Source organism: Lates calcarifer, linkage group LG7_1 (assembly GCF_001640805.2).
Source record: "Lates calcarifer isolate ASB-BC8 linkage group LG7_1, TLL_Latcal_v3, whole genome shotgun sequence".
NCBI classification, from domain to species: Eukaryota; Metazoa; Chordata; class Actinopteri; family Centropomidae; genus Lates; species Lates calcarifer.
Genome location: NC_066839.1, coordinates 20,892,282 through 20,916,349, shown reverse-complemented (window position 1 = coordinate 20,916,349; position 24,068 = coordinate 20,892,282). Strand labels below are relative to the sequence as shown.

Sequence of the window (24,068 nt, the reverse complement as noted above, 5' to 3'; positions counted from 1 at the left end):
CAGAATCTTTCACATGACTTAACAGCAGTTTAGACCGCACAGCTGTTATGAGGAAATGATAAGAAACAAATGTAATAACTAAGGTACTATTTGTTTAACACTGGACAGAATACCAAAAGTTTAAATATTCATTGCAATACTGGCCAGTAAAAACTTTTAGAATTTCACTGCACTGACATGAATAGGATGGTGCTCCCAACAATGAAAAAAATCACCAGCAACATTTTTCCTTAATAATTCCAAATAATCAGCTGACGATAAACTTTCAGTCATTTCAGTTCCTGATGAAGACATGCTCTCTAAAGCTGGTTGAAAAAGAAAAACATCTGTAGTGCTAGAAACTACTTGAGGTAAATGTAAAATGCACTCTCTGATTTGGGTAAACCCGCTCTGTAACGACTGCGTACATGTCGAGGCAGTTTGCTGTAAACCAAATCATATCTTCACTGATGTTGTGGAAGCAGTGGAGTGTAAAACAACAAAGCGTGTTCAGTGTGCGGTTTGGTGAAGAAGTGCAGCTGTAAAGGAGTTTGTGTTGGGGAGGAGAGGAGGATTGGAGGAGGCAGGGGGGCGGGGTGGGGGTGCCTCCTATGAGACCAGCACAGGTGGTTGGGAGGGGGGAGGTTTGGTGTAGTGGTGGGGGGGGTGGGGGGTTGTGGGCGTGGAAGTGCAGTAATGTGCCCACTTCCTGCACCAAGCCTCTGCGCTGTACTGTAAAGTTGTAAGCTTACAACGAGATCAGCAGGATTTTGCTGGCGGTGGCTTCTTGCCATTTCACAGCAGGCAGCCATAGGTGGAGATCATGTCTGTGCAGTGTATTGCCCCGCTGCGCCTCATACTTTTCCTTGTGATGTTTTTTTTTTCTAACCATGACACAGAAAAGTGAGCGAGAGCAGGAAAATGAATTCTGCAGAAAGAGAAAACTGTGAATTAAAAGCATAAAGTCCTTTCTGTTCTGTTCAGAGTGGCACTGAAGAAACCCTGTTGTCCAGATGTTTACATGTTAATATGGAACAATTCAGCAAAACCACAGATTCTGCTCAGAGATGATACTCTTCAGTGTTCGCTGCTGAACCAGTCACAGACTGATGGTAGAAGGCAGGATATCAACCCACACCTCTGATATTCAAGCAGGTCTCACACCCGTGCATCAGCTCTACTGTTCTCTGTAAATGAATCCAGTCTTTAAAGCTGAACCAGACATGCACATCGTTGGTCAGAGGTGATCTTCTTTTACCCTCATACTGTTTTTGTGCTCTTATAGCTCTTATTCCTTCAGCTGTGAATAATTTAAATAAAATGGCATAACGTTTTTTTTTTTTTTTTACTTTTTACTCTTAGCTCTAAAGACCTCTTGACTTACTGTTGAATGGCATGTTTTTGTGATTGCTGTTCATTGTCTCTCTCTTGAGCTGTGTCAAGGAGGAATTTCTGTTGCTTTGTGTCAGACAATAAAGTTGCTCTATTCTCAAATTTGACAGGAGTGAAATCTTCCATCAGTGATGAAATGATTCTCATAGGTAGCATGAAGCGACTGGATACTGTCTAGTACAAAACATACTGTGTTTCCTATGTGGGTGTGTCTGCGGAAAAGAGAGGTCTTATAATACTTTGGATAATGTCTATGAAACTAAATCCACAACAATAATGATAATTGAGGCCGTTAAGGCAAACATTTGCCAGCTGCCAGTGAAACTTGGTGCTGCTGGTCAGACACAACAGTTAGTTAAAGTAACGACTTTGGTTAAAAAAAAAAAAAAAAAAAAAAAAAATCTTTTCTTTAAAGTGTGACAGGTATTTTTTATTATTGTCTCACATCTTCCTGATGTTTATTATCTAACTGATTACTCTTTTAATCACATTAAGCAGGGAATGGAAATAACTGTCCTCTGTGGTCTAATATTTTGTAGCCTAGTTTTATCACTACAGAACTTATTATATATTATACCAAAATTATTATTATATTAATGAGAATTCTCAACCAGTGAGGTCCAGTTTTGTCCTAATTTCACATGTGAGGACTTTAACGAGTTTAACCAAGCAGCTCCCTGACAGACCATGCTGTGAATATTTTAGTTTCATTCTGTCTATGCCCCACGTGCTGAGGCTGTCATCTCCTGCACAGTTTAGCTCCCAGTCATGGTTTTTAAATAGTTGAAGATAAAATTTTACAGTTGTCAATAAAACGGAGAATCTTTCTTGAACAGGTTCAGTAAACAGTTTCCTCACAGCCCGTCCTGTTAGAGCAACAGCTCGACACAAACCACAGTTTCTTGTGTTTGACTAAACAAGATCTCAGACTTAACTGGACTGTATTTCTGTGATGAAATGAAACTTAAGAGTGGCAGAATAATTCAGTCATTATTTCTGTTTCTTAGTATTTATTTATCACTTAATAATTTTAATTATTTGAAATTTGTTGAGGCATTGTTATATTATGATCATTTTAGTGCTGTTATTCACCTATGGTCATCTCTTAGTCTGTTTGGTCAAACTACATTTTCCAAGGTCAAGAATGAATTTCCATGGTCATGAATGTGCAGATTCATGACCCCCAGTCTGTGTATGTTTTAGTTTGAACTTTTCTTTACTGTAGAATCTTCATCATCTGTAAAAAGGATGTGAAATGTAGTCTTAACAGCAGCCGTCCCAGATGAATGTCAACTGACATTGTCAAAAATCTGATTTATATCAGGAATGATCTGACCAAAGACGATAAGATTCCGTCTCAACAGACAGTCAGTGCCAGCTTTCAGAATTTGACTGTTCAAAAACATTTCAGTTTAATTTCAGTTCCGTTAATTAGCAGGAGGATGATGTTAGCTCTCTGGGATACAGTTACAGAGGCTCTCCTCTGAAAGACCGAGACGAACGGCTGAGAAACAAAGGCTGACAGAGCCGGAGAGTGGTGAGTGAGAGTAGAGATCAATAGTCGTGGCTGCATGAAAGGCTGCAGGAGCCGGCCATTTAGATGGATTACAGCAGCACTGCTTCCCTTTCATCTCACTCAGGGATTGTGTCTTCAGGGAAGCAAGCAAATTGGTTCTCATCATGCTTAGCAACTGCTGCTCAGTCTGACACCCGAGTCTGTTTGAACACTGTGATGTATATTCCTCCAACATCATATACAAGAGGAGCGTTTATGCTGTGCTTTAAGCTAACTATCACAGTCATCTTCTCCTCCAGGAGCACAGTGACAGACCAGAACCACACTCATCTATCATTCTCTGCAGCTTGATTCATCAGTGCGCTGGCTGTATGCATCATGGTTATCTGTGTCAGAAATGTGCAGGTGTAAGCGCATGTTCAGGTCGAGCTGGTTGATTGTTATCAGTTGACATCATTGGCAGAATTAGAAGAGAAGGAAAAAAAAAAAGGAACACCAGTACACCCATCACAGCTGATCTGTATCTGAAGGTGAAAGATTTCTTCAGGCAGCAGTGCAGAGACTCGTGCTGTTAGCTCAGTGTTACGTCACAGTCTGGACTGAACTGGACAGTCTGTGATCAACAGGCCCTCTAACCTCAGCCACTGTACAGCTCGTTTTTCCCTACCCTCGGACCCTCGCGAGGACCCTCATCGTCATAGCAACCATAATACGTCCCGTTGGAGCGTACCATCAGCAGGCGTAGCAGACCTTTGTTGTCATGGTAACAGTAATGAAGATGCAGTTCAGGTTGTGGAGTTTGGTTAGGGTTCAGGAAAGGACCGGGGTTTGGGTTAAAATAACTACTTATCTACAGTTAGAGGATCGTTGTCGCCATGGTTACACTAATAAACACGCGGTTGTGGTTGCGGAGTGGTCGCAAATAAAAGAGAGTTATGGGTAATCCTGAGTTTTGTTGACCCATCCACTCACCCCACCTCGTCGTTTTTTATACTACGTCATGATTACTGCAGCTGCTGGAGGAGCACAAGGTTACTATGGGTCATAATAAGGGTGTTTTTTCTTTTTTTTACAGGGGGTCAGTCTCCTGGGACAGCTGTGTCCTCAGTCCTCAGTTCTACTTGTTCCCAGAGCTTCCTTTGTTCCAGGAATAAGTGTTGAAATAAAACAGAATGACACTAATACCAAATTAATCAAATAATATCCTAGAGATGATTTAATATAAATGTAAATAATGTGAGCTGATATCTGTTGCTGTAGCTAACCATATTGTGACAGTATTTTTTCATCCATCTTTTTGAAATCTATTTATTCTTGATCGTGTGGTAGTTCAAAAAATCTGTTGATTTCAGTGCTTTCAACCACATCTCATGGAGTTGTCATGGAAAATTAGGCAAAATCTGTCCACTGATGAAGAGTGGAAGATGAAGTCAAACAGACAGATGTCAAGCAGCAGCTTGTTTTGTCCAGTGAAGTGAACAGAAACTGCTCCGTGAAAAGCAGCAAATCTCATACTCATTTTTTCAGCAGCATGTCATGGTCTTCCTCAGCAGATGGAGAAAACTTCAACAAGTGAGCAAACTCCATCCTGAGGAAGACTTTGAGATGTGGGTGAAAGCCTGGGTTTGTTTATGTATTTTTGGTCAAAAACTGAAAAACTGAAACTTCTTTTTCCAACATCAACTTTCACACTGAACCCTCAGATCAGTCCATCTAACAGAAGCTTAATGTCGCTAGATTTAAAAAAAAAAACAAATGAACTTTAATGTGTCAGGAACAGAAACGTTTTCAAATTGAATCCTGTTTCCTGTCTGTCAGTAGAACAATCTTACCTTCTTTCCTTTGGTTCACTTTTTGTTTTTTGCATGTCCTAAAAGACGTACACATTCACTGAGCAGTTTATCCCCATTTCATTCTATAGCCTGAAGGAGACTCAGTGACTTTTTGAGCTTGTTGCTGACTGTCACATACTGCTGTGTATGTATCTGCGGCTTTGCTGTGAGAGTGTCTGAGTAGAGATGATGATGATGATGATAGGAGGGTCTGTCTTCACGCTGCAGGGACGCCCTCCCCATTCACCACCAACCTGCCAATCATGTATCTGACCTCACCTCTCTCTGACTGATAGTGATGTAGAGGAGCCAGTGTGACTGTACGCTGTTCGGGGATAAATGATCACTATTCACCATCAGAACATGAAGGACAAGTCTGTGAGTAGCACTAACACTCTACGAGCTTTAGTGTTTCGATGGTAAAACATTATTTTCTGTTGGCAGGAAGGCTGTTTTTATTTTTTCCTGTTGTGGTTAGAGTGTGTGAAGCCGAGGCAAACATTTGTCACAGTGATACACACAAACAAAAAATCAGACGGTGCTGTTTTTTGATTCTTGAAATGTATAATGTATATTCATCTACATGTTAAATCTTTTATATCCCAGCAGCAACAAGATGTATTTATTTTGCTTTAAATTAATTTCTGGATTTAAAAAAAAATTCTGGGAGTTAAAGTAAAAGTCCTTGGTTTAAGGGCGATGATTCAGAGGCTCTTGACAATTCATAATGTCACTTATATGTTCTCAAACAACAAGACAAAACCACAGTTTTGGAAACTAATAAATTCTTGACAAAGAGCACATATCCATTTATAACTAACTGTTGCAAAGGAAATAAAGCTTCCTTCTCTGACTTCCTTTGCAGGTGTTAGAATAGCGGCTGTAGTAGGCTTAATATTCAGTGTTAATTAATCCAGCTTTCTCTTTTATGCCCTTAACAAGCCTCAGAACTATTAACTCCCGTGATTTACTGACAAAATAAATAAAGGCATCATACGTTTTTAGCCGTTTCTCTCTAAATACAGATCCAGGCAAAATATCCTATTGAATATATTTGTGTTTAAAGAGGAAACTATATTTCTAAAGTGACATGTTGCTCACAAATCTCTGTGTGGCAACTCTCGTGTGTTGCGTTTGTATGTAATGTCAGCACTCTTATCCCAGCTTCCCTTTATAGTCTCCACGCAAACACAAAGGCATTCTTTGTTTGGGAGCCGATGGTTTCACAGCCAGAGTTTGGAGTATAGTGTAAGTGGTGGAGTTTAAGTGTCAGAGCACTCGGTCCAGACCACGTGGAGCTCTGGCATCTGTGTGTCACGCCCTGAGACCAGCTCAACGTGGATGCTTTTACTTTTGGTGGTTATGGCATGCTGCTCTGACCTCCCACTGTAAAATATCAGAGTCCACATATAGAGATTGAACCTTGGTCCAGTGTGTACTGGTGTTCTTTATTTGGCCATGTTTGCTATAGACTGATGATGCTGTAAATGCTGTAACTAGTTTGTCCCTGAGTGGGATATCTCAGCAGCCTGACTGCCTGTCACACGTTGCTCAGTACAGTTACTCTGTACTCCTCATTGGAGTGCTGAGGTCATCTGACTATGTCTTGATGTGAGCCACATCTGGATCCATTAGAGAGAAACAGCTCCTCTTGTCTACAGTTATACTGCAGCTGAGTCTAGGGGCTGACAGTGACCCAGCAGGTATGGAAATTACACGAAACAAGGAATGTCTACCAGGAATCAGTGCTAACGTTAGCTAGTGTGTCTTGTTAGCTCCCACTTTCTGAGTGAAATACAAACTTAACAGCACACTGGGTCTTTCCACATATTTAAAGGTGTAATTAGAGAGATCGCTAACAGTCGATAGCTAACAGCATGTGAGCTTCTCCGCTCTGTAGACCCATATGGAAGTTGACACTAATATAATGTTTTTATAAGAGAAATGGGAGAATATGCACAGTTGTAGAATCAGCATACTTCATATTTACACAAAAACTGAGAATTCAGATTTCAGTGGTTTGCAACATTTCTGCTTGCTCATATAAATGCTATAATTCAGTCTCTTTAAGATATATGATATATATATGATAAGTCTTCATTATTCCACACAGAGTTGACTGTCTGCTCCTGCTCAGGTTAACTGAATCCTGTGTGGTTAGTAGAATATTTGTATAATGTTCTCAGTACCTAAAGGGTTTTTTGTTTTCCAACAGCTTCTGAAACACATTTTCATTTCATCTTTTATTCTTCTTTCAATTTATCAATAGAAAGAGAACTAGAAAAGTGGAAAAAAAAAGTGAATGAACATTTTTTTATGAAATGTGTGAAAACTTCCTCAGCTGTTTTATCTCCACTCATCCTGAAATAAGTGACAGTATCTTTAAATAAGGCAGAAAATGTAAAAATATGAAGTGCAGAAGGTGGTAAATCCTTCAGATAAGTGCTTGTACATCTGAGTTGTTGGAGGTTTGTGAACTGCCTGCCCTCTAATCCAGACAGAGCGTTTCAGCCCTGTGTGTTTTACAAAGCAAGAGTAATCCAAGCACATAATTCACACATGGCTCATGTCTGGAAGTTTAAGTGCCATTGCTTGTTGCCTGGGTTAGTGCAAGCCCCCTCTGAAGTATCTGCGCTCAACTGAACGAGTCTGTCTGCCTGTCTGCTTCCCATGATGCACCTCCCCATCTCCAGCCTGGCGAAGGCAGTGAAGGAAGCCATTGTTCCTGTCACTGTGAGGCATGTTGCATGCACTTATGACACAGAGTGGGAGAAATTATTCCCATTATATCCCTGGAATGTCTTTGAATCAATCAGTTCTGTATGAATAAGTGGTGCTCTTTAGCAGACTTTGAGTTACAAAGTCCCTCAGTCACAAATGTGCTTGTGTACATGTTTGATAGAAAAGGAAGCAAAGTACTGAACTGTGTAAAAACCAGTTAGTTTTCAAATCAGAAGCAGCACCTCATTTTATGTTATGCATTGAGGCATTTTTATTTTAGCTCAACGATCAGATCTGTCCAGTGTGTTACCAAGTGGCTTCCTGGACTTCTCTCACCCCTAATTCCACTCTTTTCTTGCTGAGCTTTGATTTGATGCAAGCAGCAAACCACAGCTGGAAAACCTCGCAGCTCCTCTCATGGATTTTTCTGCTCTGATGTAATGTTTTGATGATCCTGAACGTGGTAGGCTGTGTGCAGTGACAACAAAACAAAAGAAAATATATCCTCCTTGAAAAGGTGGACTTCTCCGTCTTTGCAGTCGGATCATTTATGGTTCACATACCACAGGATCCCCTGAATTCTTTGCTTTGACCCGCGTGAGAACGTTTGATTGTCTCTGTTCTCAAGTTCCAATATATGTGATCCTGTTTCTGTGTCTATCAGTGGTGCAGAAATGCTTGTTCTTTTCTGTTTTCAACCCTGAGCTGAGTTGTAGGAGTCTTAGCCACTCAGGGTCTAAACTGAGAGCGCTGTGAAGAGGTCATGAAACGCTGCCCATCAGCGGCGAGTCTATTTTTAACCGTGCTGTATCACATATCACATCTCACCATTTTTATCTGTTGTTCTGCCGCTGAACAGTTGCAGGGGGTGGAAAATGTGCTCTTCTCATTTATTTGTCTGGGTGAACCGCGCTGCCACCAAATGCTGTCATCACTTTTGTACATGCGGTCTTTGATAGTTGTCTGTCTGGAGCACCAGCGCAGACCTTGTTCAAGCTTCACACATAGCAAACTGTAGAGGAATATGTAAAGAAGCCTTGTACCAGGGCCACTCTGTAAGCAAATAGTGATCCACACATCTGTAGTGTTAGCAGTTGATTTAAAATCTACAGTGTCTTGATGGAATTTAAAGACAGGAGTTATTACAGTCTCTCCTTGAGGGCATTCATGGTGTTGCACTCAGTTTTACACACGAGGTAACTGTGTGAAGAAAGAAAAACATGAGCCTGAGGGCTTAGATGTAGCTAACATCTGTGGATAGTAAAGGCAAAACTTCAGCAGTGTGCAAAATGTGTTTTTCATAGAACATCTATGGTAACACCTATTGTGTAAATAACGTTACCTGACATGCCTAGTAGTAGTTAATACATGTAGTGAGTATAAGATATCTGAATCAGTAGGAGTGGACATTATAGTTTGACTTAATGCTGGTATAAAGTCAGTGTGATGTCAGAGAGAGTTGATGTGTGAATAGAGCAGGTTATTGTCTGGACCTACCTGCAGGCTCCACCCCTCGCCTGATACAAAGGGAACATTTCCAGCAGGTGAAAACAAGCAACACGCATAGACGCTGTCTGACTGTGTGCCACATGTGTGAAAGAACACTAGAAAATGTTCAGACCTGATACTCTGGACATTCTCCAGCATTCATATGCGCAAATGGCTTGGATCTCCTCGAGGGTAAAGCCCACAGACTCGTCTGCTGCTGTATTGTTTTGGTTGGTCATGATCCTCTGTGCAGTCTGCTGTTCTGTTTTGCTCAGATTTTTTTGCTGCCATGAATGTGACAGGGGAATGTGTGTGGGGTGGGGTAACAGAGGGGAGGGGGGTGCAGGAATTCCCACTCACTTGGCTCATCTTGTACTTGCTCTGCTCCTTTGCTGAGTTTCCCCCACCAACACATGGAAAAGGAGATGGTTTGTTTGTGAAAAACTTTGCTCTCAGGGCTGTGGATGCCGTCCTTGTTTATGAAACACTGGGGTCCTCTACGCTCCGCATAATATGGTCACTATTTGGGACAAACACCGCTGAGTCCATTCATCCGCCTGTCAGGGGCCACTTTTGCTTTTATTTTTAGCCAAAATCCATCAAGCTTGAAAAGCAGGGCAATGTGAGCCAAGTAGAGGGCCGCGCTCCAGGTCCCTTCCAAAAGGCAAACTTCTCCTCCTCTCCTGGGGGGAAAAAGCTGCGGACAACCCTGCTCCAGGCCCAGGGTTTTGTTGAGTCATGTGAGATCATGTCCACAGAAACTCAGGAAGGTGGAGGGGGCTGTAGGGTAAATGAGGCAGGTGGGGTTGAGGCCAGCGACAGTGGGGAAGCTAAAATCTGCCCACAGGCCAGCAGACAGCAGAAAGCGCTGGTACTAATCTTGTATAAGGTAATGTCTGGCGCACATGTTGGGGTGGGACGTGCACAGATTTATTTTAATATACTGCTGGTCTTGCCAGTGAGGGGTGGGATGTGGAGCCTGCCAACTCGTCCCAGGACCACTGTCACACTTTAGACAAGACGGGACTGTTTGGACAAACCTGCCACAGGCGAATTAAAAAAACTGTCAAAAGAGGCAAGTTTCAGTCTGAATCTGACCTGTTCATCTGCATGAGTAAACTGGATTGCTTTTCCATCTCCTAAACGGTGTTTGCTCTTGTTTTTCTCATGCTGTCTTCATACAGCCGAACAAGCTCCTCTTACAGACGCATGTCTTGAGCTCGTTGCGCTGCAGGGAGGCCTGAATGTGGCATGTCAGTCTGGTATTTAGCATTGCTCTGATGCAGTATGAGTGGTTACGCTGCACAGAGATAGAGTCTGCTGCAGCTTCTCACCTGAAAGAATCTGTTTCTGCATCACAAGCTTGATATCTGCTTTCAGAGAAGCTTACTAACTAATCAGATCCTACTGGGGCTGCAACAAGTTACTTATTTCATAATGAATTAATCTATTGATTTTTTTTTCATTTAATCTATTAATATCTAATCTATACTTGAGAAACTTTAACCTACAAATGTTTTGCAGTTTTTTTTTTTTGTTTGTTTAATAAGTGATAATTAATGATTAGAATATCCAAATAGTTACCTGTTGTGAAAACTCATTCATTCAGTTGAAGTAAGTGGACCTTGAGTTACCAACAGTACTTGATTCTAGTACTTAGTCAGCTGACTAATAGATGAGTTAACAAATTGTTCCAGCACTGTACACTGTAGTTTGTTACACAATGATTCAATCAGTAAGATAAGTTGTGAGAAAAAACTATTTAATTTTTATGTGAATGAAAGTTGAGTTTCTCGGTCCCTGAAAGCATCCCTGTAGTGTTTACATAGTTTAAGTGTGTGTGTGTGTGTGGATGTACAGTGAAGTGCTGGCTCAGCCTTTACTTGCAACTTACAGTTCAGCATCAGCACAGAGAGAAGTGGTTTGGTTAGGGTCAGGATTTTTTCAGCTTTAGTCATGCTGCTGCTGTGGCTCTACAGATATCAGCATCAATCAGCTGATTCACCTCTCTACTCATGGTCTCCACAGGATGTATTCTGATCATTTTGTTATCTTCTTTTCTCTTTTTGCCTCTTTTTAACCTGCACCATGGTCAGGTCACATTTTTAAAGATGTTCCCATCAGCTTCAGCTGTACTGTATGTTAGATACTGACTCATAACGTGTTAAACTTAAAGGGTGAACATATTAAACATCACCATTAATATTGTCATTGTAAGCACATTAGCATACCAACATGAGCATTTCCTATAGCTCAAAGCAGAGCTGTGTCTACATACAGAGGTAAGTCTGTGGCTCTTGACCTGTTTTCCAACCAAAGCACAGAGAGAGAAAGCATGTCGAGCCAGCAGTCTATCTCACATCAATAATTGAATCTGAGCTAATTTTGGAGTTGGACAGGAATGGGATGCTACTATCAGGTTCATTGTTGACTTCATGGCTGGTAGCCAGTGGCAGTGATACCCAGTGACTGCAGCTTGGGTGTGAAATCCATTCCAAGGAGAGAAAATTAATTTCTGCTTTATATTATCTTCCTCCTTCAATGGTAATATTAGCTTCACATGAACAGGTGCTGGCTGTTTTACATGACAGATACTTTAGATATATACCCTGACTTTCCACTTCTGTTAGAGCTGTCAAGAAGCTGCATGTCAGTCAATGCATGTTTGACTTTTGTGTGTACTTATATATGCTGCTATATATGTTCACAGTGGCATGGGAGGAGATGCTCTATATGAAAATGAATAAATAAATACAGTAGTTATGTTTAAATGAAACAAAAAATAAATAAATCTCCCTGAAACTCTAATGCCATTATTAATCTCTCATTACTGTACAGTATAGCTCTATTGTGTACTGTGAAAGTGCATTTGGAGTCAGCTGAGTTCCCCAGTGACAACACGCTCATGTTTACCAGCTGCTCTCTGATGCCTCACACCACAGCAAACTTGGCAAAAGATCCAATATACGTGAATCGTGCTGCTCTTGATATAGTGGACCATTTTTTAGATCAGAATCATTTCTTGAGGGTAGAGTCCTTTATTCAGACATTATCTTGCATAGCTTGATTTCTACCTGCAGATCTGGAACAAGTCAGTCAGCAAGGTCGATCAGAAAAGGGCAGGGAGTAGTGTTAGTTAGCTGTCATTAAATTTTTGAACCAATGAAATGACTTTAGTTCAGTTGCTAAATAAAGTTCTGTCAATCAACTAAACAACTAATTGACTAATTATTTCTGTAAAAAAGCTGGATGCTTCACTTTCCATCAGACCAGGTCACTCCAAAGCCTATGGTACAATTACTGAATACAGTGTGCTAATCTATTGTCTGATTAGCAACCAAGCTAACTGTCAGTTAGCAAGAAAGGTTGCTGAGAGAGCTAAGGTCCCAGGTACAGCTTGGTACAGCCAGTGCTAACCATGACAAGTAAAGTGACCCATGTAGAGTGTAGAGTGGGATGGAATGACTCCTCAAAAACAGCTCTTCCAAACTTCTCTGAACTTGCTTTAACAGAGGTCAGTCCATGCGAGGCTGTAATAACAGCATCTCTATTATATCTATCTGGTTTTATGCCATGGCTAAGAATAGTTGTGACTTTTTCCCAATGACTGATGTCTCATTTTAGAGCCAAACTCTTTGGTTTACAAAGCCTTGACTAGACTAGTATGGACTTGTATTGTCCCCTCAGTATTTGATGTTGTGTACAGTAGTATCAGAAGCGGGATGTCACCCACAGCTGTCAGCAGTGTTCACAGAGCCAAAGCTAGGCCTGATGTCAGTGGGGCGCTCAGAGCTTACCCATGTTTCCCTCTTTCACTGTGACGACATACACTCACCAGGCAGCCACCCGCCTCCAGCTATAGAGGCGGGTGGCTTCTTTCCTTCTCTTTGTTGTCTTCCTGTCACACTACTCTCTTGATCACTGAGTTTAGCATTAGCTAACTGTTAATCTTGAAGGAGTATTGATGAATACCTTTTTAAGAAGCTGTAGAGAAGGCTAGAGCAATCAATAATGTAAAATTCCCAATTATTTAACTCTTGCTGAAATCAGAATGACCCTTCCAAATGGATGTGTCTCTCTGGACTTGTGGATTCAGTTAAGGATGTTGTTTTCATCCGGACTATTGATGCATGCAAATTCCTACTGTGTTGTCAAGACCATAGGCTGAAAGGATGCCTCTGAAAAAAAAATGCTTTAGAACGTTGACCATGGGAACAGCAGAGATGGAAATGCAACACAGACAAAAGCGGATTTTCTTTTCTGTAAATCAGAGTTTACTTACCTTCTGACACAGAATAGAAAAAAGAGCCCGCTGAAAAATGTTCCATAACGTGGTGGAAGTTGGGGTCATTGTTCTGCCAGTTCATTTCTGTACCGCAGCCCTGGATCCGAGGACTCATCACCATGGAAACCATTATGTGGGGCAATTGGCGGCGGAACACTTTAGAAATCTCCTTGGAATATATTAGGAGCTGCAAAGGCCCCACTCCCCTCATCTTCAACCTCTCACCATTGTCTCAGAGCAAGTTTAGTTCAGGCGTTGTTCTCTGGATTTCAGGCCTCAGCTCAGGAATGTTGGACCTATGGCCCGTCTCCATGCAGGGATGTAAAAACAACCCAGGTGCTGTCGGCTGAGCTTTGAAATCTCCAATAAATAGGCTGAAACCTGCCAGTGGTAAAGCTCCACTACCTCTGAATTCTCACCGTGTCTATTTTTATATATAAGAAATCTAATTCCAAAGATTCATGTCATTGACCCATGCAGGCTGCAGCAGTGCAGAGCTTCAATTTTGACTTTCACCAGAGAAATGGAATTATTTGCACTGCAGAGCAAAATAACTACACGCTGTTTTTCCTGATGTGGCAAAAACCCAAATAAGATGAAGACTTCATGTGAAACAGATGTGCTGAGACTGAGATTTCACGAAGAAAGTGCCGCTGATTCAGGGTGCCCATTGAATTGTCAAGCTGTGTGTGTATTAACGCAGGCCTACTGAACAGGATACGAGGTGCTTTTATTTTCCACCCTCACAGTGATATTACCCTTTTGCCCCTCACACACATTTCCCTGTGGGTTTTTGTTGGCAGTGCAGCTCCTCAAACTAGAAATGCTCAGCAGTCTTGTGTTCTATCACCTGGATTGCTCACAGGCATGGAGTTTACTACCACTTGTCCATTTCAGATTAAAAACCACTGCTGATTTCTGCGTTACAGCCTGATATGGCATATTTTTATTGTGCAGCAAAATAAGCTTCCTAAAGATCTAACCCATCTGGCTGAGGTGATTAGCAAAAGCTGAGGCAGATGGTGCCACGAAGAAATCTGCATTGCTTCAGGGGTGTATTAATCTGCATATACAACTGACAGCCGTGTTTGGCTGTGAGGAATATTTTGGTGTGTTACATGAGTGAACGGGAGACTGGCAGTCAGTGTTTTCCAGCAGTGTGTGAGGTTTCTCGTGGAACTGGATCGTTTGAGCAGGACCCTCAGGATGTTTTTGTTAGGGGACGAGGGGGGAGGGGGGGGGTGGCGCGGTGGAGGGCAGGACGTTCCTCTGTTCCGTCTGCAGCAAACACACTAAAAGTGAATGAGCCACGCAGCAACCCCCCCACCCTCCACCCCACCCCTTCAGTGTTGGCAGCGAGGTCTGGAAATGTTGACACATGGAGCAGAGAGCAGCCCCAGAAACCCCAAGAATCCCCCCGAGAAGACGCAAGGCGGGAGGGTGAGGTGGAGCCTTGGAATGTGCTCGGAGGAGTCAGTCACTTATTTACTAGCTGAACTCAGTGAACCCTGCCTGAGTCAGCCACTTCCACCACAGTCAGTCTGTCCCGCCGCTCCCTCCCGCTGTCCTCTCTGTTTTGTTCTTTAGCCTATCCTAATGCTCCTCATTTGCCTGCCCCTTCCCTTCCTTCCCCTTATTGATAAACACTTGGCTTCTCATTGGTCGGTATCTTTGTCCATGCCCCCGGCAACCTAATCCAACCCCGTCCCAGCTGACCCCTGTCACCCTGCTGCTCACCCTCTAGCTGCAAACGTTGAGGTCATGATGAGTAATAAAACAAATGTCACCGGGAATGTGTGTTTGGAGCCAGAGCACAGGAAGTACCACTTTGGTTTCTGTGATAAATACTCACTAGTTTGTGGAGTGAATCAGATCTGAGCTCTTCCTCAAAACCCACTCCACGTGGGATAATCCGCGTCGGCCTATATTCTAAACTGGGGTTTTAGATGCAAGGTTAAACTGAGCCAAGACAAACTTCACAGTGTTTAAGAAAACACGTGAATGCTTTGTGATCAGATGTGTCACTGTCAGTGTGAGTTTTACCACCTAAATGTGCCGGCATTTTATATGGCAGGCTCCAGTCTTCATAGAGAGAGTAAGTGACACTGGGACTTTGGAGACCTCGTTTAAAATCACACCTACAATATGAATAACATAAACATAAAAAGCCAGCCCTACAATGTAATGTCAACTGGAATGTCAGTTTTTATTTAAGATTTCTGTTTTTAGCAAACACCATTTTTCACAATGGAGAGATGGAGAAACATTTAGGAGAAACATTAACTGCCACTTATTTTTAGGCCCAAGGAGCATGTTTCACTTTCTCAGAGAAACAGATGAAAGAGATGCTAAAGAAGTCTCATTGGGTCACAGGAGCTAGCAGCTAGCAGCAGTTAACTGGGATGTTACATTGTTACTTTGGGGCTAAATAAACCTGAAACTCACTTTCCTGTAAAAGTCACCACAGAGTTTCACCAGGTCCTGAAACTTTTCTTCAAACTGTCTGAATTAAATTCCATCGTCTTCAATTCAATTCAGTTCAAAACCTGTTTCATCGTTCAAATGGGAACCTGACTGTTGTTTGAAGACAGACTTGAAACAGTCCTTCAATCAAAAGACCGTCTGTATCGTTTAAGTTTTCAATTTCCATTTAGAATTACTTGTGGCAAAGATGCTGTAAAATGCTCCATATACAACAAGTGCGAAAACAGAAATGAAATAAATACAAACAATGCTTGGGTAAGAAGTCTTTATTCTGCCTTAGTTGATTAGAAAATGTAGTTGGGGGTCTAAGGACTAAGCAGGGGGCAGTGTCCTTCATGTTTCATGTGGTTATTAATTCAGACAAAATCTGTTTCATTCTTTTCATCACTTAAAATCCATCCACTCAGCTGTGTCTCAGGAGGCAGAGCGGGGTGTCCACTAATCAGAGGGTCAGTGGTTCGATCCCCAGCTCTTCCAATCCATAGACTGAAGCATCCTTAGGCCCCAGACCTGTATGGAATGGATGAATGTAACCTGTGGTATAAAGTACAACTACATAAGTGCAGTCCATTTACCATTTACTCCATGTCTGAGTCGGAAAATGTTAGTGGAAACTGTATGCATAAGCATAATGAGAGGAGATGTATCATTAATAGTTGTCTCCACTGATGTAATGAGTGAACAATGATCTGTGTGTGTGTGTGTGTGTGTGGTCAGTGGGAGACTCGGTGGACAGTGCAGTGCAAACTCCAGTGCAGATTTGTTCAACAAGGTGCTGTTCCTGTTTCACTGCTACTCTTCAGTGTCACTGACACATTATAGCAGCAGAGATGACGTTAATTTGTCTTTTGGTCGGCAGGATACCTCCACTTCCAACAGATTTTTGGTTACATGGTCACAAAGTGAGTGACTGGTTTGAGGAGGAAAGTGGATCTATTCTGAAAAAGAGCCTTTTTGAACATTTTCACATTAATTGTTTACTTAAAAATGGAAATTCTCAGCTTTTTCATTGTTTTTGTGCAGTTAGCAGTTGTTACATTTAGAGCTGTAAACTATAATGTTTTAATCAATTAATCTATTGATTTATTCACCAGTTTGTTGACAGATCTTTGTGAATAATGTCAAAGAAATTGAGCATCACGTCATCAAGCTGCTCCTTCTGTCTGCTGCTCACACAAAAACACAGCTTCAACCTGATTCTCATTATTACATTATTTCAGTTGACTGACTAATCAATAAATCCACTGATGGTTCCAGCATTAACCATGTTGTTAATTAGCTTTGATTGTGTTTTTTTAATTGTTGAGGAGTTTGAACCATTAGTCTTAATTGAAAAATGTTTCTCTCTCTGAGCCATATTGACATCTAAGATGTTTTCAGTCAGATCTGTAAAACTTCATATTTGAGTTTGGTTTTGGTTTTTTGCTGTGTATTTGCTGTCAGAGAGTTGGAGTTGCAGTTTGTGTTCATGCAGGTGGATCTCTTCTCTCTGTCTGTTCAGTCATGATGGCTCATAGTGACTTGTGGTGTGGTTCCCCTCCTTTGTACTGGAATAATCTCCCTGTGCACAGTCAACTCCACTGCAGGAACAGAACAGAACGAGTAAAGCTTCCTGAACTGTATGCATTGTAGTTACATCAGTATTATCAGTTGTTAACAGAAAGCAGGAACAGAGACTGAAGTTGGTAGTTTAGGGCTGTAGCTGTGTGTGCAGGTTGTGTGTGTTTGAGCCAGGTGACGGCAGGTGTTTAATGCCACAGAGAAACTAGGCTTTAAGCCTGGTTACAGACAGATCAAGCTGACAGAGTTGAGCCTTAGTGCCCAGGGGGCTGATGGGAAAGATGTGGGTACACAGCACACAGTCCAACACACACAGTTTACCTACTGGACCTTTGCCCCACTTCAGCAGAGATCTGGGCTCAAGCCAAACTCTTTGCTGATGCATTTAACAGAATGGATTCCTTTTATGACTTTCCTTTACACCTAACTCTGAACTGTGCCAGAAATCCTACTGTAGATGTGTAGGGTTCAGTTTCCAATAGTCAGTTCCATTTTCCAATTGGTCACTTGGTATTTGATGTAAACAGCTTCTCTTCTGATGTGATGTTTTTTTTTTTTTTGTAGCAGGATCTTGCACAAGTCGGTCTGTGTTTTTTGCTCATGGGTAAGGAGCAGCTAGAAAAACCAGGCGCTGTCCCAACACTCCCTAAAGACATTCTACACAGCCTTCTTATCAAATCAACCAGAGAGAGACAGCAGAGAGAGAGAGAGAGAGACTTTTTTTTCTACTTTTGTTTTGACTCTCCACATCCCAGCAGAAAGTAGGTCACAGGCTGACCGAGGTAAAGTATGAGGCAGCAGTTTGCCGGCCAGTCCCCCGTCGAAGGCAGATCGTGTCTCCAGGAAGCTTATTGCAGGGGGAGACGTTAAACACACAAGTTCCTGTTTGACATCTGTTTCCAGAGAGAGTCTCTCGCAGGCCAGCCTTTCCCCCGCTCCACCACTGCTCAGAGGCCTTGTTCCCTAGCCCCGCCATCAGCCAGGTTTGTCGGTTTAACTGCTCTGTGACCCCTTCCTCCCCTCCCTTCCTAGAAACCAAAAACATTCTTATGACGTGCCTATCGTTGACTCGGTGCCCAGAATAACGAAATCTTGACAGATAAAATCAGGAAAGACAGGTTCTTACGCAGGCAGCTACTCTGCTAGACTGCAGACCCTCAGGGCTGTGAATAATTAACCAGGTGTGTATTTGAGGAGACAAGGCAACACTGTGTTTGATATAAATGATCACATCCTGCCATTTTACACTTACAAATCTTCACTTTGCAGCTCAAATGAAAGTTAAATGAAAGCTGCTCAAGGAAGTCTTCAAGTCTTCACGCTCAGAGAAGAGGCTGCTGTTTCCCTCGGCTGCTAAGAGATGGCTCTAATTTGTTTTTCCGTCATCAATAAACCGGTCGTAAACTTCTGCCAGCTCTCCACGGGCTTTCCTCCTCACACGTATGAAGTCGGACACACGAGGGGTGTATTTTTAGCTCCAGGAGATACAGTGATACCGCCAGACATCAGAGGACCAATTATCCTCCTACTACACCTTGCTTCACGTGAAACCCTAGATAGGCTGAGCTGGAGGGAGACAGCGACCTGACCCCCACGAACACAGGGCTGATGTCAGAGGCGAGGCTGAAAAGCAACATGAGTGAGTGACAGAGTCCAGGCAGAGGGCCAGCAGAGCACAGGACGAGCCAGGGCACAGTGTTCCCGTCTCACATGGTGTCACCGCAGCTCCCATCTGGACCGGGCTCCACAGTCGTCACCAGGAACACAGTGAGAGTGGAGCTGCACTGGAAAAAAAACTCTCTCTCGAAGGTGATTTTATTGGTTGTGATCATAGTAAAACAAGCAAAAAATACTCCAGTATAAGTAAATAAAGTAAGATATCAAGTACAGTACTTTTCACAGGAATCGAGTGCACTGAAAAATCACACTGCAGTAAAACAAGTGGAATAATTTATTCTTTAATGTGAAACCAAATGGCCCTTTATGATGGATATTTTTACAGTGTAATGCCCTGTTGTTTACCTGAATGAAATCCCCTATCACAGTAGATCTCATTTTACACTGTGATATCTAGATATATTATGATATGGTGCATTTTTCAGAAACTCATTTGAGAAACAATTCTAGATATCTTAACCACATCCGAGTGTGTTATCTAATGACTGAAACATGTACATTGATCTTACTGTCCTTTAAACCCATGTTACTATAGAACAGTCTGATTTGCCTACAGTGGCCTGAGCCCGAGATCTTGAAGGGATATAGCTACCAAAGGACATACATGTGATTAGTGACTTTTACATATTATTATTATTAACAGAGTCAAACTGCGATGGAATGATTTTTTTTTTGAGGAAGAGGAATGGGAAAGGAGAATTCTGGTTTACAGTGCAGGGAAGTAATATGTCTGTTTATTTAGGTATACTTTATAGTAAGATTCCCCTTACTATGGTCATTTTTACTCCATTTTTATCCAACAGCAATAATTACTAGTTACTTAACAGATTCAGTTTTCATTCAGTAGCATTTGATATAGACTTACCGTACATACTCATGGATACACAAGAGGAAGTCTTTTTACACCATGAGCGCTTATAACTGTAAAATACTTTGTACATGCTGTACATTCTGTGTAATGTCCTCTTACTTTTGATATAAGAAGTCAATTTGCTGGTAATGTCTGTACTAACATTTTGAACTCTACGCTACAACTACAAAAAGTAGATCAAAGTTTTAATAAACTGAAATTATTCTTGATAACAGATGAACATTCATTTGCCTTGTGCAGCACTGACATTAGTGTGTGATGTATCAGTAGATGCTCTTTACTAAATGCCTTACAGTTAGTCATCATGCAGCAGATGAAAAATGTTGTTCTGCCCACTTCTCCTCAGTGGAGGAGACATCCTGCAGTCAGGGATGTGATACAGTCTGATTTTATGAATATGTTAAAACCCCTGTACATTTTCCTGTGTGGAAACAATGAGGGGTAGTAGGCGCAGCCTACATTTCCACTGATTTTTTTTCTCTCTTCAGTCTGAAGGGTTGCAGTGGGTGAATCAGATTTTCCACTTACTGTAAAGCTCCTGGCAGATGAAGGCTCTCTGTCAGTAATTTGTTAGCTGTTAGTATAACGTGACAGATTCTTCAAAGTTTTTCAACACATCTGACACAAGCTGAGTCAGTGCAGATGCTGTCACACAGTAACATATCTAGATTGGTATTACGTGGTTGACTGTGTTTTCAGTAAATGAATCAAGATGCAGAGTGAGAGCAGCTGCTTTATGAACACCAAACTATGTTTTCTTAATGATTGCTTTGCTGCAGAACCAATTCAGCCACGAGGTATGAAAAGCTTCAGCTCAGTCTGTGTGATTGTGCAGTTCAGGGCTTGAGAATCTCAGTCTTATTGACGTGGCTCTGATCGATAAACCATGAACGCAGGGGTGTCGGGGATTCAGGGAAGGAAAAGAAATTCTCTTGGTTTCTCTCAGTGCGTGTGGGAGTCGGTGCGATGAGAGGGAGGAAGAGAAAAAAAGAGCTCTGTTTGTTGTTGCTCCCCAGCGCTCCAGGCTGAGATCAGACTAATCAATAGCAGGGATAATGTGGAGATGAGTGGTATGACATCAATATTAGGCACAGAGGCCCAGCAACACCATTGTGCTGGTGTCCGAGCCGTCCTGTGCTGAGTAAACAGAGGCTCCCCAGGGAGGAAGGAACTCACTGATGGGTCCCTTCAGCCTCCTGCCATTGTTGGGCCACACACACAGCCACCTCATCAGCAGGGAGAAACCCTACCTGCTGGTCAACACAGGACGAGGTCGATAAACCCTTAAATTCAACAACTTCTCCGTGGTTTGACAGACACTCCACCATTCTCACACCCTGCGTTTTTATTGGATTGTGAAATAAATCACCAAGGTTCTGTTGGGACGACTCATGTGGGTGATTGAGTATTTCTCCTTGTAGCAGTTTATAGTTTCTGTCTGATGTTGTTACATCTTTCATTTTCCCACTTGGAAAGTGTGAACAAGGTACAAAATGAAAACCCATAATTTGATGAGAGAAAGTGACACCTGTTCTTTTCAGCTAAATCAACTCATTAACCATGAAAAAGTGAAACATTCTTTTCCTTTTCTACAGCTCTTTACTAACTGATTACACATTTATACACCAGATACGGTGGAGTTTGTAGTAACATTTGTTCTTTGAAATGGATATATAGTATATATATACTCTTGCTTTTCAGCCACACTAGCACCGTAGCTCCAGTCTCTTTGTCGTTCACCAGTCTCCCATCAGTCTCAGCTGTATTAAATGCTGTGTGTTCAGCATCCTAATCAGACACTGTTAGCATGCTAACATCCTGAACACAGAGAGCAAGCACCGCAGACATTACCTGAATGTTAACTTTGCCACTGTCAGAAAGTTAGTGTACTGACATAACTGCAGCCTCACACTCGCTGGGAACACTGTCTTCTCACTATTGCTGATATTTGACAATTAAAAATGAAAAAATAAAAAAACAAATACAAATATAATTTGACTAAATAATATTAACCCAATTCTCGCTCGCCAGCTTTTTCAAGGAATTTGAACCACATCTAATGGTCAGCAGAAACCTGCAAACTCCATCTTCTGATAAAGGCCATGAGATGCAGCACCTGATTCAGAAAGAAGCCAATCACTGGACCTTGAGTTAAGATATAGGTGGAGTGGAAAGTAATGGGTGTGTAGTGATCTGAAAATCAGATCACTGCAGTCCTGCAGTTGAAATCATTAGCGAGGGTGTAAATGACTCATAAATCCAGTTGGTGGTGAACAATAAGGGTTTTCTCCTGTGTAAGATGGAGTGTCAGTAGGGACAGACAAACACTTCTCTGTCACACTCTGCCTTCTGTCCTCGATGATGGCAGCCGTGCTCCTCTCAGCGGAGCAGGGGCACCTGACGTAACTGGTGGAACTTTGATGTGATTCTGCTTCACTTCAGCCTCTCAGTTCAGCACTTAGCACTTAACAATGCACATTTCTTTCAGCTGGAAAGCCATTTCATTTGTGGTGTGGAGTAGAATTTCAAAGAGTGGCTTTAGACAGTACAGCTGTGGCTGTATATATTTTTCTGTCACAGACAGAGCATCTGCTTTTTTATTTGACATTTTGCACAAATGAATCCCACTATCATGAGAGGTGATAGACAGGCAGGGAGACAGTAGTTCATCCCTAAGTTCAGAATTCTCACTACAGTATATACTGTGTGATGTTTCAGTGTTTATTCATAGTAGTTTTTATTACAGAAATAAATGTCACCAGACGGCAAGTTCAGCCTCATCACTGGAGTTATTTATTGTGTCAGGAGACAAACAGTCCCTGAGAGTCATTCATGCAGCACTGAGATGTACTATCAGGCTTGTGGAACATTTTCTGACTCATTCCTGGCTTCCTCCTTCATATTATGACTCAGAGGCACAGGGTGAAAAAAGTTTCAGACTTCAGAGCATTATTTCTGTGTGTGTGTGTGTGGTGTGCTGTGATGGAGACAGAGCTAATATATGCTTTCTGCACTCAAATTCTGTAATCTGATTACAAATGAAAAAGTAACTGGGCATCTGCTTTCTTTAGTGAATGATTCATTTGAACGTTTGAAAGTTAAATTCCAGAAATATACATATTTGTTTCTGGATTCATGAGGTGCCAGGCATTTGTGCAACTGTTAATCATATCACCAGCCTGTACTGCCGCTAGGCATTAGACATCCATTCAGGGTTTTACTGGAAGGAGACATTAAAGAAGACTGAAAATGTGTTAAATGTATATCAGTGTAGAAAACTCAATGGATTGCAAAATTGCAAAAACCCATTTCACCAGGAACACTCTGACACATGACGAGTCCCAAAAGTCTCATTTTCTTAAACCCAGTGAAAGAATGTGCCAGCATGGTGAGCTAATGTTAACCTCTTTCCAATATGAGGACAGTACTTCAGAGATGGTTTTCACAGCAGACGTTCCGCCGTGTCATAGTGTGAAATGCACAGGTGGAACTAATAACATTGGTTCCAGTACGACATGCCGCTAAGGAAACCTGCATAATAACAGGAAGCAACTAAATGGAATGCAGCCATCGTTAATGTTATTTATTACAGCTGTGCTGCCAGGATAGGTCCACATGCACATGGAGAGAAAGGTCCATCACGTACCACAGTCATCACACCTAATGAAGGTGCTTGCCAACATAAATCTCAAAGCTTAAAATGAGAGCACACCTGTGCTCAGTGCAGTTTACAACTGAAGTTTTCAAGGTCCACATGCACAAGAAGTTTCACAGATACCTCACGATAAACACTATATAAGAGGCAATCAGAGAATATATTGGAAATTAATAGCAGAAGTGATAAAAAGAAAGGACATACATAAGCTGCAGTACCTAAAACCAGCAAATAAACCAGTCATTTTTAAATCCAAAATTCTTTGAATGTTTTTTACAGTATGTGTGCACAGTCACTAAAGATTGTGGTTCTGAGTAATGAACACTGGTTAAGGTATGGTCTGGGTTAAGCAACTTAAACACTTGGTTAAAGGGAACGTTGTGGTTAAGGTTAATTAAAAGTAAAGCTTTAACTGCCACTGTCTGGTTTTCTGGACATGAGTTGGTAGGTGCAGGATCATCCAATAAGGATGCATGTCTGGGCTGGTGAAGCATGTCACTTTTGCCACATCAAGATCCACTGACCATCTGGTTAGTGGACGTCCTGCTCTTGCAGGTGCTCGTGCTCATGCACAGAGAAGCAGGAGGGAAGGAAGGAGATATATCCTC

The 24,068-nt window shown here is 41.8% G+C and overlaps 1 protein-coding gene across 1 annotated transcript in view; it reads left to right on the top strand.

Moving 5' to 3' along the window:
• bach2b (BTB and CNC homology 1, basic leucine zipper transcription factor 2b) overlaps positions 1–24,068 on the top strand; it is an 87,855-nt gene that overhangs the window by 10,551 nt on the left and 53,236 nt on the right. The window contains 1 exon segment of the mRNA XM_018699653.2: positions 5,016–5,097. Within this exon segment, the coding sequence (XP_018555169.1) occupies positions 5,059–5,097 (39 nt within the window). The 5' untranslated portion in view covers positions 5,016–5,058.